This window comes from Vipera ursinii, assembly GCF_947247035.1.
Source record: "Vipera ursinii genome assembly, chromosome: 3".
Classification (NCBI taxonomy): Eukaryota; Metazoa; Chordata; class Lepidosauria; order Squamata; family Viperidae; genus Vipera; species Vipera ursinii.
The window spans coordinates 199,769,310-199,783,982 of NC_139516.1; the positions used below are offsets into that span (position 1 = coordinate 199,769,310).

At 44.0% G+C, this 14,673-nt stretch overlaps 2 protein-coding genes across 3 annotated transcripts in view; one reads left to right on the forward strand and one right to left on the reverse strand.

Moving 5' to 3' along the window:
- The window catches only part of ATAD2 (ATPase family AAA domain containing 2), a 48,079-nt gene extending 46,804 nt beyond the window's left edge, over window positions 1-1,275 (reverse strand). Inside the window, exon 1 of the mRNA XM_083359701.1 lies at window positions 660-1,275. Coding sequence (XP_083215827.1) covers window positions 660-890 — 231 coding nt within the window. The 5' untranslated portion in view covers window positions 891-1,275. The remainder of the gene's footprint in view (window positions 1-659) is intronic.
- A 2,775-nt stretch (window positions 1,276-4,050) lies between these two features.
- On the forward strand, window positions 4,051-14,115 carry NTAQ1 (N-terminal glutamine amidase 1). Of its 2 annotated transcripts, none has more exons than XM_083357965.1 (6): window positions 4,051-4,286; window positions 6,042-6,141; window positions 9,107-9,157; window positions 11,035-11,183; window positions 12,414-12,538; window positions 13,899-14,115. In XM_083357965.1, the coding sequence occupies exons 1-6, from the start codon at window positions 4,204-4,206 to the stop codon at window positions 14,015-14,017; spliced, it is 627 nt and encodes a 208-aa protein (XP_083214091.1). In that variant the 5' UTR covers window positions 4,051-4,203; the 3' UTR covers window positions 14,018-14,115. The 2 variants fall into 2 exon arrangements, with proteins under 2 accessions (XP_083214091.1, XP_083214092.1); XM_083357966.1 differs by lacking the exon at window positions 13,899-14,115 and adding an exon at window positions 12,858-13,096.
- The last annotated feature ends 558 nt before the right edge of the window (window positions 14,116-14,673 follow it).

Genomic DNA, 14,673 nt, shown 5'->3' on the forward strand with positions numbered 1-14,673 from the left:
AGGTTACAAACAGAATATCCTCAATTCCACAAGCTAGCAAACTCAACGCTTAGGGCCACCCATGATTAATTAGGTGAAACTGGAAAGGAAGAGGCCAGACGTCCAACCTGAGGTTAGAAAAGGCATGATTGCAATGGGGAAAGCCCAAGAATATCCCAATTCAGCCACTGCGAGCTTTGCCGGTTTATCCAAAAGGCCTCTTGATTGTCTACTGATCACCTTAAACCAGGGGTCTTCAAACTCGGCCCTTTTATGACTTGCGGACTTCAACTCCCAGAATTCCTCAGCCAGGCATGCCTGGCTGAGGAATTCTGGGAGTTGAAGTCCACAAGTCATAAAAGGGCCAAGTTTGAAGACCCCTGCAGGCTTAAACTATTGGAAAGTGTTCGGGTAAAAATGGAAATTCATCCTCCTGGAAACTTACCTACTGGTCAGAAAGCCATAGTTACTGACCGAAGGTGGAAAAAAAACGACTGGCAAAGAGCGAGACCCAAGCTGGATTCTCTCCTCTTTATATACTCATTTTTGTACTCGAATAACTCCTCAATCCGCAGGATTGTCACCACCACACACACACACACACGCACACTGGGGCCCGCCGGTCTGTATTTTGAACCCCCCCCCCCGCGTTCCTCCATGTTTTCCCTCTCCAAACTCACCCTCCGGGCTTTCCGACCGGCGGGTAGATCCCGGGTGGCCGCTCCGGGGGATCGATTTCCCACCGAGTTTTTCCTCCTCCGAGACGAAGTCGTCGGGGTGGTCAAAGTGAGAAATTCCGAACTCGATTCCATCGTTTCGTAGACCGACTGAGGGGATGTCGAAGCGGTCTCGCCTCCGCCACGAGGATCGGGGCGGCCAGAGCCACCCGAACCGCTGCGGAGCACCACCATAGCGGCCGCCTCCCGTCAACTGCCTCTGAATTCTGGCGCCACAACGCCGAGCGCCATCTCGTCACCAACCGTCCCCGGATCCCTCCGCCGTTCTGTCCTTTTTTTTTTTTTCTTCACTCCTTGCAGGGCTAATTTTCATCCAAGCCGCCGCTGCTGTTAAACGACCCGTCCCGATTCAGAGGCCTTGGGACGACATAGTTGACGAAGTTGCGCTCGGCTGGATTACTTCTATCGGAGTGCTATTTCGCGCCCTGCCCGCCCCCGCCCCCCCCGTTAAGTAGATCCGTTGCCGCGGAAGGACACGACGCGCGTCCTGCTCCGAAAGTTTTTTGGCGCGTGGCAACTTGAAGTGCGGCTTGTTTTCCTTCGTTCTGATTGGTCGGCGCTGTGGCGCGCGGCGGTTTGCTGCTCCTGCCCGGGAGGCGCTCGATTGGAAAACATTTAAAACTTTTGCATGACTCTCCGGGAAAGGCGCATTTTTCTTATACCGGCACAACTACTTGGGAACTCACAAATATACGCGCAATAGGAATACATATAAAGTTGCACTTGTACGTGATGTATTCCCAATTGCAAGACAAAAAAATTGCCACTGTTCTGGTGGAACTGGCAATTGTATACGTAGAACAGCCTTAGGCAAACCGGATTAAAGCTTGTAGGAAACTGGATTCCTGCCATCTGGGCTAAGGACCCAGATTGTTGGGGGCAATAAGCTGACTTTGTAATAATGCCGCTTGGGGGGGGCGAAAGCCCTAATAAGCAGGCATATACAAATAAAATAATATACATAGAATGAAGGCTATTGATTTGTGCTTAAATTGTAAGCCGCCCTGAGTCTTCAGAGAAGGGCGGGATATAAATAGGATTAAAATAAAATAAATAAATAAATAATCGAAATGTATCAGTTACCGGAGGAAGCCAATTTGCGCTCTTTGTGATATAAAAAGCGATTCCACGGAAAGGGATCGGCAACGATGCCTTTTAAAGTGCGGTACTTGGCAGCATGCATTTTGAACTAAGCACGCAAAGCCCTTTAAGCGCTTTTGCTCGGCATTACCAAAATGGCCCTCTTTGGAAGAAAAAGAATCGCATTTCCCATGTAACTTTGCTTCTGCCATTCGGGTAACAGAAAGGAGAGAGAAGGCAATCCTTTACTGCAAACGAAAGATAAGATAGCTTCCCTCTGAAGAAAAAAAAAGTTCTGGCTTCGGTCACAAGCCAGTTAAAAAACCCGCTGCAAAAATAAAACTACTTCCTTAGTCCTCCTTTTGCCTCCTTTAAAGATATTCATTCCCCTGTGACGCTTTCCCGTGAATAACCGCCCACCTTTTTACCTGCATTTTTTAAACAGTTGTACCGAGAATGTAATCAGCTGGCGGATCTACTCTTGTTATAAAGGAGGCCTTTTTCTTTACAGTCCGTTCCTTCCCTATTGGCCTGCGAAAAGTCAAAATAATTTTGCGCCTTGGCAATAGGTCGGAATGGCACACAGCACTGAATTGCACTAAGGTGGCCCATCAGAGTTAATTTTATGTTAAAAAAGCTTTCCCCCCCCCAAAAAAAAATCTGCAACAGATTTATAGCCCCACCATGAGATCCCTTGATCGCTGAGATTACTACGCCTCCTTATAGCTAACACGGAGCCAAGCAGAGCTTGCATCCATAGTCTCCCACAACTTATGGAAGCAGGGCACTAACGGGGAGTAGGCCCTGACATGTGTCCCTTTAAGCAAAGCAGTATTCCCTTAATTTTATGCCCTAACCCAGGGGTAGGCAACCTTGGCTCTTTCATGACTTGTGGACTTCAACTCCCAGAATTCCTGAGCCAGCATGAGCTGGCTCAGGAATTCTGGGAGTTGAAGTCCACTGGTCATGAAAGAGCCAAGGTTGCCTACCCCTGCCCTAACCAAGCAGTCCTCCCACAGCAGTTAAAAATAAAAATGTTTCCTTACTGAAGAGGCTTTGGGGGAGTTAGGAACGTTGATTCCCAAATGAAAAAAAATTCTTAATCCAATCAGAAAGCTGACTCTTCTCTACAATCCCATGAATAGCCTCATTTTCTTTCAGACAACAGGTGGGACTTTGCTGATCGCTTTACTTTCCTGCAGGGAAAGGCTTCACCTGTATGACTTCTACTTACCGACTGCTGTTAAAGGCGCAGAAGCAACGCCCTGCAGAAGTACTTGAAAGGGGGAAATACGTGGCTTATTTACATGACGCACCAATAATAAAAACAGCAAAAAAATTGTTGGGTTGTATTTACACATTTGGTGTTGTTTTTTTTAATGTTCTCCTGAAAATTCTCTTCCATTTGGTTTTCCAAGGTGATGATGAATTAAACTATGTCGTCCAACTTTACACAACCGTGGACTGCTAACAATCAATTATAATAAAATCTATAACAGGTAAAAGCTGGCAAGCATGAAAAAGCAAAGGATCTCACTCTTTTCTATCTTTCGGAGCCGTTTCCAGAGGGCAGGATCTTACTCTAACCCAAGAAAGATAATTGGAGTCTGGTCATTTGTGCCTCAGGTGAGAACTTTGGTTGAATTGTTCAACGATCCGTTGGTTTGTTTTCTCGACTGTCCATGACGTGCTATTCAGAAGTATTTGAGGCTTTACTCCTAGGCAAGTGTAAAATAAACGTCTCCGACTTAGCGCCATTTATCTTGAGATAATATCCTGACTTTCCCAATAGCCAAAGCCCATTGATTGGAAATTGTAGTCCCAATACACTTAGAAGGAAATGGACGTAGAGGTCTCATGTTTATGCTTATAACCTTAGCACGGACACGACTGGAGAGACATAACGATGTAAACAGGCCTGTCTTTACCTGAAGTGCAGTGAGCACTTTAAGCAACGTTGCGGTAAAACGGGTGAGAAAGGGTGGGAGAGACCAAGCTCCGCAACTGATACTAACTCGAAAGCTATAAAGTATTTTTGGGTGTTCATTTGCGCGAATAAAACATTCGGCGTCTGCGAACTGCAGAGAATCGTATTTTAAGCGCACAACACACACACACACACACACACACACACACACACCGGTGTTGCGACAATCTTGCTTAGCCTCTTCGTCTCCTTTTGGCTCGGTCTCCCCTTGGTTGGTCCGAGCGGCCTTGCAAGGCAGCCGCGTTTCCGGGGGAAGGCGTTCCTTGTAACGCGTCCCCCCAGGACGGTCGGAACAGCACGCGTGGAGCGATGCTTCTTCAACGGCCCTCCGTTGCCAGAAACGAGCGGGTTCTCGTTCAGGCTTTCTTCGGGAAATGAACCCTTTAATCCTTTCCCTTGGCCAGCCAACAGCGGGCTTCAATGGCGGAGGTGGAGGCTGCTCCGGCCGTCTATCAACCCGTCGTCCCTTCTCGCTCCGTTTGCGTTTATACAAGCTGCTATTGGTAAGGAAGCGGAAGGGAGGATGGAAGGTATCATAAGATTTGGCGATCGCAGTTATCGATCCAGAAAGTCTTAGTAGGCCAGCTGGTGCCACTAGATCAGAAGTTCCCCCAGCCCTCAAAACCGGAAGCATTTTTTGACAAAGTTTGATTTACTTGTTGTTAGTTGCGAAGTCGTGTCCGACCCATCGCGACCCCATAAGACAACGTTCCTCCAGGCCTTCCGTTCCTCTACCATCTTCTGGAGTCCATTTAGGCTCACACCTACTGCTTCAGTGACTCCCTCCAGCCATCTCATTCTCTGTCGTCCCCATCTTCTCTTGCCCTCAAGCTTTCCCAGCATTAGGCTCTTCTCCAGTGAGTCCTTCCTTCTCATTAGGTGGCCAAAGTATTTGAGTTTCAGCTTCAGGATCTGGCCTTCTAAAGAGCAGTCAAGGTTGATCTCCTCTAGGGCTGACCGGTTTGATCGCCTTGCAGTCCAAGGGACTTGCAGAAGTCTTCTCCAGCACCATAGTTCAAAGGCCTCAATTCTTTGGCGCTCAGCCTTTCTTATGGTCCAACTTTCACTGCCATACATTGCAACTGGGAAGACCATAGCCTTGACTATGGGTGATGTCTCTGCTTTTTAGTGTGCTGTCTAGATTTGCCATGGCTTTCCTCCCCAGGAGCAAGCGTCTTTTAATTTCTTGGCTGCAATCCCCGTCTGCGGGGATCTTGGAGCCCAGGAAAATAAAATCTGTCACTACCTCCATTTCTTCCCCATTTGCCATCTATTTGATTTACTATGTGCTCACAAATAGAGGCAGGAGCAGCTTAGACATAATATAATATAATACAGTTAATAATGGTAATTTAAAGCAAGGAATGTCTTATGGGGATTCTCAATCATCCAGGTCATGGTTATCCCAAAGGAGGCAACTGGACTTTGTTTTTCTTTAGGACAACCATGAGAATCTCCATAGACATTTAGCTATGCACTTTGGGATGGACACCCTTCAAATGGTGCAGGAGTATGAACGGATTTCCAGAAAACATTGCAGACTACAGGAACCATCTGTACTTCAGTTTGAGATGCAGACAGCACAGACTCATCCCCAACAGCCTATGCCTGTCCTCAACAGTGAAGGGACAGGGCGGAAAATATCCTGCAGCCAAGAAGGCTCCACCCACATTTGCACTATTCAGGACACAGAAAAACCTTCAAATGGCCTCAATGACTCTAAAACAAGCATGTCAAACTGCCGGCCTGCGGGCCAGATGCATGACAAAACCGCACCCTCCCCATTGCTGGCAACTGGGAAAAAGAATGCAAATGACCAGCTGTCTGTAAGGAATATAAATCCTTCCATTCCCCACCTTTCAGTCAGAGCTAAAGAAGCTTCTTGGATGAGAAGAAAAACATCTTCAAAGAAAAACTTTGGGTAAAACAAGGAACCTATTTAATCAACTTGATGTCACACCTTCAAAGCTATCCTTTGCTTTTGCTCCATTCATGATTGAAATCCTGTTTGTTTTTCATATTGGGAATTTCATTTTTGTTATCTCTAGTTAAAAAAAAGTAGATGTATACAAAATGTAAACATACCCTGGCAGAATGAAACCCTGATTCAAAGTCATTTATATCCAACTATACAATAGTGGAGAAGAGAGAATGAATTGAATAGAAGATTTAATGTCAGGAAGCATATTCAAAATTAAGATTTTAGTAGCAGAAGGAATCTTGAAAATGTGTGAACTGGTGTTTTTATTTCTCTACAGTGAAGAAAATATCTGGAAGCTCTGTGAATATATCCGAAGCAAGAATCAATACCCTTTAGAAGAATTTTATGCTGTTTTCATTTCCAATGATAGAAAAATGGTGAGTTGGGATGTGGACGTTATATCTGTATTTGATTAAAAAAAAACACCATGCTGACTCATAGTTCAAATTAGCACTGCAATAATGATTAGTATAAGGGATGCGGTGGCTCAGTGGGTTAGGACGCTGAGCTTGTCGATCAGAAGGTCGGCAGTTTGGCGGGTTGAATCCCGAGTGCCGCGTAACAGAGTGAGCGCCTGTTACTCGTCCCAGCTTCTGCCAACCTAGCAGTTCTAAAGCACGTAAAAATGCAAGTAGAAAAACAGGGACCACTACGGTGGGAAGGTAACAGCATTCCGTGCGCCTTTGGCGTCTAGTCATGCCGGCCACATGACCACGGAGACGTCCTTGGACAAGCGCTGGCTTTTCAGCTTTGAAATGGAGATGAGCACCGGCCCCTAGAGTTGGAAATGACTAGCACGCATGTGCGGGGGAACCTTTACCTTTACCTTAATGATTAGTATAACTTTGGATGTGTATGAATAGAATCCTCAATGGGACTTATCGTTAGGTAAGTTGATATATAGATTCGGTTGCTAATATTTTTTTCCATCACTTTGTAACTTTTATAAAAAAGTTGTAATTGGTTATATTTCTATGTCTTCTTAAATGATCAGAAGAAGTTGCAGGGTGATTTGTCTTTTAAAGGACGTATTTAAATTAATCATTCCTAATTTATCTGAGAGAGCCAGATTGGTCTAGTAATTAGGTCAACATGCTAGAACAGGGGTCTTCAAACTTGGCCCTTTTATGACTTGTGGACTTCAACTCCCAGAATTCCTCAGCCAGGCACGCCTGGCTGAGGAATTCTGGGAGTTGTCCACAAGTCATAAAAGGACCAAGTTTGAAGACCCCTGTGCTAGAAAGTAGGAGACCTTCTCCATGAAAGCCAGTTGGGTAAGTTTGGGCCAATCACTGTCAGCCCAGCTCACCTCACAGGGTTATTGTGGGAAAACAGGAGGAATAAGAGGTGTTGGATAGTTCACCACCCTGAGTTCTTTGTAAAAATAATAAAGACAGGATACAAATAAAATAATTGCCTTGATTAGCAATAGAAATTCTGGTCCAAGTTATTTATTTATTTATTTTATTAAATTTTTATACCGCCCTTCTCCCGAAGGACTCAGGGCGGTGTACAGGGCAATAAATATCAAAATACTAAATACAAAAGTTAAAAAAGATTAAATAATTATGCCCAATATAATACAATAATTAAAAACTATGCTAAAACCCAAACCCAAAACCCAAAACCCATCAGACCAGGCCGGATTGTTCAAATAAATAGGTTTTTAGATTGCGTCGGAAGGAGCGAAGGTCGGGGGCCATCCGGTAAGTTGAGGACTACCGGTAGTCCTTGACGTAAGACTACAATGGAGCCTTAAATTTATTTTGCTATGCGAAACATATGTTCAGTGAGTTTTGTCCCATTTTACAGCCTTTCTTGCCACAGTTGTTAAGTGAATCTCGGCAGTTGTTAAGGTAGTAACACAGTTGCTAAGTGAATCTGGCTTCCCCATTGACTTTGCTTGTCTGAAGGTCACAAAAGGTGATCACGTGACCCCCAGGAACACTGCAACCGTCATAAATATGAATTAGTTGCCAAGCGTCCGAATTTTGATCACGTGACCGTAGGGATGCTACAGTGGTCATAAGTGTGAAAAACAGTCATAAGTCAGTGTTTTCCGTGCTGTTGTAACTTTGAACGGTCACTAACAGTCACACGAATCTTGCAGGTTGCTGCTTACTTAGCCAATAGGGCAGACATGTCAAACACAAGGCCCGGGGGCCAGATCCGGCCCGCAAAGTGGTTTCATGCGGCCCGCGAAGCCATCCTGGAAACAGTGAGGGAACGGCCCCCACTGCCTTGGCCCTGGCCCAGAGACCCTCCTCCTGCCAGAGACCCTCAGATCTGTCCCACTCCTGCCCAGACCCCCATAGGCACCCTTGATGCGAACGATGTAGAGCTGGCCACGCCCACCTAGTAGGCCATACGCACTCTAGCCACGCCCACCCAGTAGGCCACGCCCACCCTGGCCACACCCAGCCTGCCCCTTGAGGGCAACTGTAATGCTGATGCAGCCCTCAATGAAATTGAGTTTGACACCCCTGCAATAGGGAAAGGATCACTGACGTGACAAAAGCTTGGCAGTACTGTTTTGTGACAATAGGCCATGTGTTGAACTGTTGGTGTTTCCCCAGCTGGAAACCACTGACCCTGCTAGTGCGATTGTGTGCTGCTAGATCCAGCAACTCTACCTCATTAATTATTTGCTTAGCCAACTGACTGTGTAAATATAATCCAGTGTAGCAGAATAAATGGCTGGGGAAGGGCCCAGGCAGAACCTGTTTTGAAAGGCAAACTCCTACATTTACTGTGTTATTTGAACAATGCAATCTGCTTGCACATTTTATTTATTTATTTATTTATTTTATTTTATTAATGGGATTTATATCCCGCCCTATCTCCCGAAGGACTCAGGGCGGCTAACAACAATAACATATAATAAGTACAGAAATTAAGATAAAAATAAAATTAAAATCATCTGTGCAATAAATTAAGATTAAAAATTAAAAATAAATTAAAAATTGTAAACATAATTAAAATGCCTGTCAGTCCAGGTCAGCCAGGTGGAAAAGGAGTGTTTTGAGGCCGCGGCGAAAGGACTGGAGATCTTACATTTTACAAAATAGAAGCAGGCAGAGAGGAGTTGCAGAAGGAACAGTAGGGAAATGAGTGCTGGACTCAAGAAAAGGATTGGTATTTATTTCACTGTCACGTTTTTGGAGGGAGCAAACCCTGGAGCTTACGATGCCAAAAATAAAATAAAATTGTATAGTAGATGTTACAGCCACAAAAAAAATACCCTTGGGTATTTACATGGCGTTTGTTGAAAATGTATTAGCTCTTAGTTGATGGGAGCCTGAGATGTTAAATTACTTTAACTGTGTCCTTTGTAACCTGCAGGTGCCACTTTGGAAGCAGCAGGCAGGGTGTGAAGAGCAGCCTGTGATCTGGGTGAAGAAATCTAAATTTTCTTTGCGCTGTTTCCCGCTACCCCTATGATGCAATTGTTTTTTTTTTTAATGTATCTTATGCAACCAGATCAGTGAAAAGCGCTCAGTCCAATGTCACCCAATGGGATTTTAAAATGTTTCCTCAGCCAGTATGGCAGTTAACTTGGTGGACCAGGAGTAGAGATACCAAGATCTAGTTTATTTTATTTATTTATTTATTTATTTTAATCCCATTTATATCCCGCCCTTCTCCGAAGACTCAGGGCGGCTTACAATCTAAGAAGCACAAATCAATGTGCTTAGCAATAGCCTTCATTCTATGTATATGCCTGCTTATTAGGGCTTTCGGCCCCATCTCAAGCAGCATTATTACAAAGTCAGCTTATTGCCCCCAACAATCTGGGTCCTCATTTTACCTACCTCGGAAGGATGGAAGGCTGAGTCAACCTTGAGCCTGGTGGGATGCGAACCTGCACTAATTGCAGGCAGCTGGTGTTACTTAAGGAGGCATTAGCCCACTGCTCCACCAAGACTCAACCATAGAAGTACCCTGGATGACTTTGGGCCAATCACTCTGGCTCAGCCAACCTACATCACAGGGTGGTTGTTTGGGGAAAAAATGGGAAGGAAGGAGCACTGGGCATGCTACTTTGAAATCCTAAACGAAAGGCAGGAGATATAACTGGCGAACAACAATGTTCTCTGGATGAGTTGAATTTGAAGTCCCATCATTTTCAGCTAGTTCTATTTGGGTGACCAGATTGCAGCTTAATGTGCTGAGTTATGAGTTTTTAAAATAAGAGCTCATTCCACAAGCCAGCTGCATATGTTAAACTAGGCATGTGTTTTCTGGTTTACTTGATTAGAAAATCACAGGGTTTTGAAACCAAAAAAGGCTGCAAAACTTGGTTTTGGTGCTGATATATTCTTGGTTAACTCTAAAATGATTAACTGGTAGTTTACTGACTTGAATGAAACACGTTTTTGTGTACTTGTTTTCCTGTGCAAATGGTCACATGCAGCCTCTTAAATCTCATAACCTATTTTAGCTATATTTGACTTTGGCTTTTTCTCAATGTCCTGGTGCAAAGCAACCCCTGTTCTATACCAGCCTGCTACCGGCCCTGCAGAAAAGGCAGGGACAACCCCTTTGCAAACGGCAAGAGGCTGGAATTAAGCCTGCCAAATTTATTAACATAAAACAGAGCAAAGCAAGACACGAACCATGAAACAGGAGCTATGAAACAGGAACTAATCAAGCGGTTGCCTTCAGCAAACCAGCCCTCCCACGCATTCCCCTTTTATACAGTTCAGGGCGTGGCTTCTCTCTGCCTCCTTCCGAGGTGCCCCATTGCCTTCCTCTGTTTACTCCTGATTGACTGCCTCCTGCGTCGGGCGTCCTTGAACAGGGCCAGCTGTGGGTCATCTTCATCCACGCTGTCCGGCTCACACAGCTGGGTCTCCGTCGTGACCAGGTGGGAGGGGCCTGGCTGAGGGCTCTCATCAGCAAGATCTTCAACCCCCTTAGCAACCTCTCCAACACCCTCCTCCTCCTCTGAGTCGTCTGACCCAACTGCCGAACCCACAGGCTGACCCTGAATCACAACAACCCCGGAGGACTGCTTTGCACCAGGACATTCAGAAAAAGCTCAGATAATGCATGCTAAACTATTTAGAATGATCCATTCTATGATTCAACTAGCATTCCCATATACCAGAGCTAAGAAAAAAACCTAATAACTAAAAATGAATGAAGTAATTATATAATATATGTATAGTTGAATTAGGTTTTACATATAGAGTTTTACCCTTTTTCCAGTTTCTCCTCTCTAATCACGACAGGTTTTCATTCTCCGTCTAAATATATTTTCTTTTCAGGATTACCATGTTATCTTGTTACACGTGTCGAATGGAGACCAGAACTTTATCTATGATCTTGATACTGTCCTACCTTTTCCATGCCGTTTTGGCACTTACGTTGAAGAGGCTTTCAAATCGGACAGCATTATTAATCCTGATTTTCGAAGGTGGGGATATCAGTCACAAACATAATAGTAGTAAGACTTGGGCGTGCCAAAATTAGCTTGACATGTTACAGTTCATAATTTGAGCTTTCGAGAAACAGTTATTGGATCAGCCTGGAAAAGTGGAAAACTCTCTATAACCATAAAAATAAATTTCAGATGCATACTTCTATTAATCTGTTAAATGAGTGTGTGTGAAGTAATAAAACCTTGTTGAGCTAATACAAAGAATGTATCTGATGAAATGAACAGCACAAAGTCTTTAAACCTTCATTTTACTGAACTCCAAAATATAAAATGATATAGTTCATATCTATTTCAAAATAAATTGTATTACCCCTTGGTTGAAATCTTACAATCTAGAAGTAAGTCCCGCTGAATCTCTAGCTGGATTTATGAATTGTGTCAAGACCACTGCTTACTTAATTATACAGGTAATCCTTGACTTACAACTGGCGTCTTAGCTACTGGTTGAAGTTAACCACAGGCTCCCCAAAAGATACTTACAAACTAGTTTCAAAGTTACAGTAGCTGCAACACCCTCACAGTCATTCGCCATTATGACCGACCTCAGCGATGCTATAGCGCTCACCTCCAGCAAGCAAAGAGAGATCAAGTCAGCCAGAGCTTGCAAGCTGGTGCAGGATCAACTTTTCTTACAGACTCACAGCAAACTCATGCCAAACTTGGGCAGGCATCCTGTGCTCCACTTAACAATCCTCGTGTTCATTTAACAATTGTATCAGGGAGACCAGGGAGTGGGGTCATTAAGCGAGGCCATTTTGCTTAAGGACTGTTATGACATGCAATCGTAATGTGCAGGCTCTGTTATGGTTGTATCTCAAGGACTTCCTGTAAGTTGACTTCATTAGCCACCATGGGCTGGGTATAAACTGTGGCTTGTGAGTTTACGTGGCTGGATTGGCACGTAAACCAAGCAAAATACTTCATAGCTTGGCATGATTTGCGAATTTATCAAATGGGCTTTTTTCTTTTACATGGAATTCCACTGTACTTCACCTTTGGCTTAAGTTGACCGACAACAGATTTACTTGTAAAATATTTCTGGTTTAATATAAAATGTCAACCATTCACAGTTAATACAGTGTGAGTCTGATGCTGAACAGCAATTTAATATTTGATTTAGCTGTAGTTGAAAATGCTTGCAAAAGACTCAGCCTTCTGCTTTCTGGGGTAGGCAACTCTGATCACTTAAATGTTTTTCTTCCTTAGAAAAGTCAGATTGGTTCGAGCTGATGTGTACCTGAAGACTTTTGCTTCTGACCGATCGCACATGAAAGATGCCAGCGGGAATTGGCTGAAATCTCCTCCCCCATATCCATGTATTGAAACTGCAGGTAAATAACCAATATTAATTTTCCACACCAAGCTACAGTAGATCTCTTGTTAATACTGACTGAGCTTAAACATTGCAGTGAAGTGTGGTTTGTTTCTATTGAATAAGTTTGGCTGAGTTTTTACAGTGTAAAGCAATAGGAATAGAAATAGGAATAGGAATTAATAGAATAGAATAGAATACAACAGGATAGAACAGAACAGAATAGGATAGGACTGGAAGGGACCTTGCAGGTCTTCTAGAAATCTCCAAATTGAGCTTGGCTCCTGGTGACTCATGGATATGTCCAGATATTGGTGCACCAAATGTTTTGTATCCAGAACAGTATTTCTCAATCTTGGCAACTTTAAGATGTGTGGACCTCAACTCCCAGAATTCCTCAGCCAGCCTGAGAAACACTAATCAGAAGATCCCAAGAGTAGGTATTGTCTTTTCTTAGTATAATTAATCTCATTTTTGTAGTTTCAGCAACCCAGTTCTTTACTTAGCTACTTCCTTACTCTCTGCTGGAGTTTAAGTAATATGGGTCTATCCTGAGCAATTTTCTTCCATACTCTAAGCTCATCCCACTTCTGCCATGGTGGCTTAAAGCAGTGTTTCCCAACCTTAGCCATTTTAAGATGAGTGGACTTCAACTCCCAGAATACCCCAGCCAGTAATGCTGGCTGAGGTATTCTGGGAGTTGAAGTGTACACATCTTAAAATGGCTAAGGTTGGGAAACACTGGCTTAAAGGACAAGAAGAATCTAGAACAGTGATGGTGAACCTTTTAGAGACCGAGTGCCCAAACTGCAAACCAAAACCCACTTATGTATCGTCAGGTGCCGGGTGGGTGTGGCCCATTGGGTGGGTGTGGCCCACTGGGTGGGTGTGGCCCACTGGGTGCCTGTGGCTGTGGTGGTAATGGCAGACTGGGTGGGACTAAAAAGTTCAATCAATCAATTCCAACTGTGAGATTATTTTTTTCCCCATGAGAAGTTGAAATTGATTGATTGATTGAACCTTTTTTTTTGCACACAGCAGCAGAGGCCTAAAGTGAAAAGGTTTTATAAAACACAGCTGAAGGCCTAGGACTGGGGCGATGACGTGCGTGCCCACAGAGAGGGCTCTGCATGCCACCTGTGGCACGCGTGCCATAGTTTCGCCACCACGGATCTAGAACATCTGGGGGACTTCATTCCTTCATGGAGCAATGTTAGCCTTGCCATCTGGAAATGAGTCTTAGAAGAAGAAAATTGAAACTGGAAATAGTTGCATATCATGGAAACCTAACATCTTTTCTCTACTCTAAAGTAGAGAATATTGTGTCTGCTTCCAAAAAAACTAAATAACACAATTTTTTCTTCTTTTTTTCTTTTAAGATTACAAGATGAATCTGGATGACTTCATTAGTATGAATCCAGATACAGGCTGGGGTTTTGTGCTGAAACTCTCTGATTTTGTGCAAGAATTTGGCAGTCAGAACTATGAAGAAGAATAATTGAGAATTAAAGTATGTATATAATTTGCCATGCAATCTGTATATTGCCATGGTTAAAGTTGGAATAATGTTAATTGTGTTGTGGCAAATAAAAATAAACTTAGAAAATAAAACTTTATTTTTTGAATATATGCGACACAAAAGGGAGCCAGCTTGGTCTAGGGCAGGGGTAGGCAACCTTGGCTCTTTTATGACTCGTGGACTTCAACTCCCAGAATTCCTGAGCCAGCATGGCTCAGCTTGGAAACTCTCCCTTTCCCCTCAGCATGGCTGGCTCAGGAATTCTGGGAGTTGAAGTCCACGAGTCATAAAAGAGCCAAGGTTGCCTACCCCTGGTCTAGTGGCTAGAAACCAGGAGACAGTGAATTTTAGTTCTGCCTTAGGAGGTAGTGACAGATTTTATTTTCCTGGGCTCCAAGATCACCACAGACGGGGACTGCAGCCCAGAAATTAAAAGACGCTTGCTCCTGGGGAGGAAAGCCATGGCAAATCTAGACAGCACACTAAAAAGCAGAGACATTATCCTACCAACAAAAGTGTGTATGGTCTTCCCAGTTGCAGTGTATGGCAGTGAAAGGTGGACCATAAGAAAGGCTGAGCACCAAAGAATTGAGGCCTTTGAACTATGGTGCTGGAGAAGACTCCTGGGAGTCCCT

Bases quoted from the DNA above. Each gene is read 5' to 3' on its own strand.
- NTAQ1 (XM_083357965.1), top strand. From the start codon at position 4,204: ATGGCGGAGGTGGAGGCTGCTCCGGCCGTCTATCAACCCGTCGTCCCT. The intron at 6,142-9,106 runs GTGAGTTGGGAT...TGTAACCTGCAG, and splicing joins TTTCCAATGATAGAAAAATG to GTGCCACTTTGGAAGCAGCA. The intron at 11,184-12,413 runs GTGGGGATATCA...TTTCTTCCTTAG, and splicing joins ATTAATCCTGATTTTCGAAG to AAAAGTCAGATTGGTTCGAG.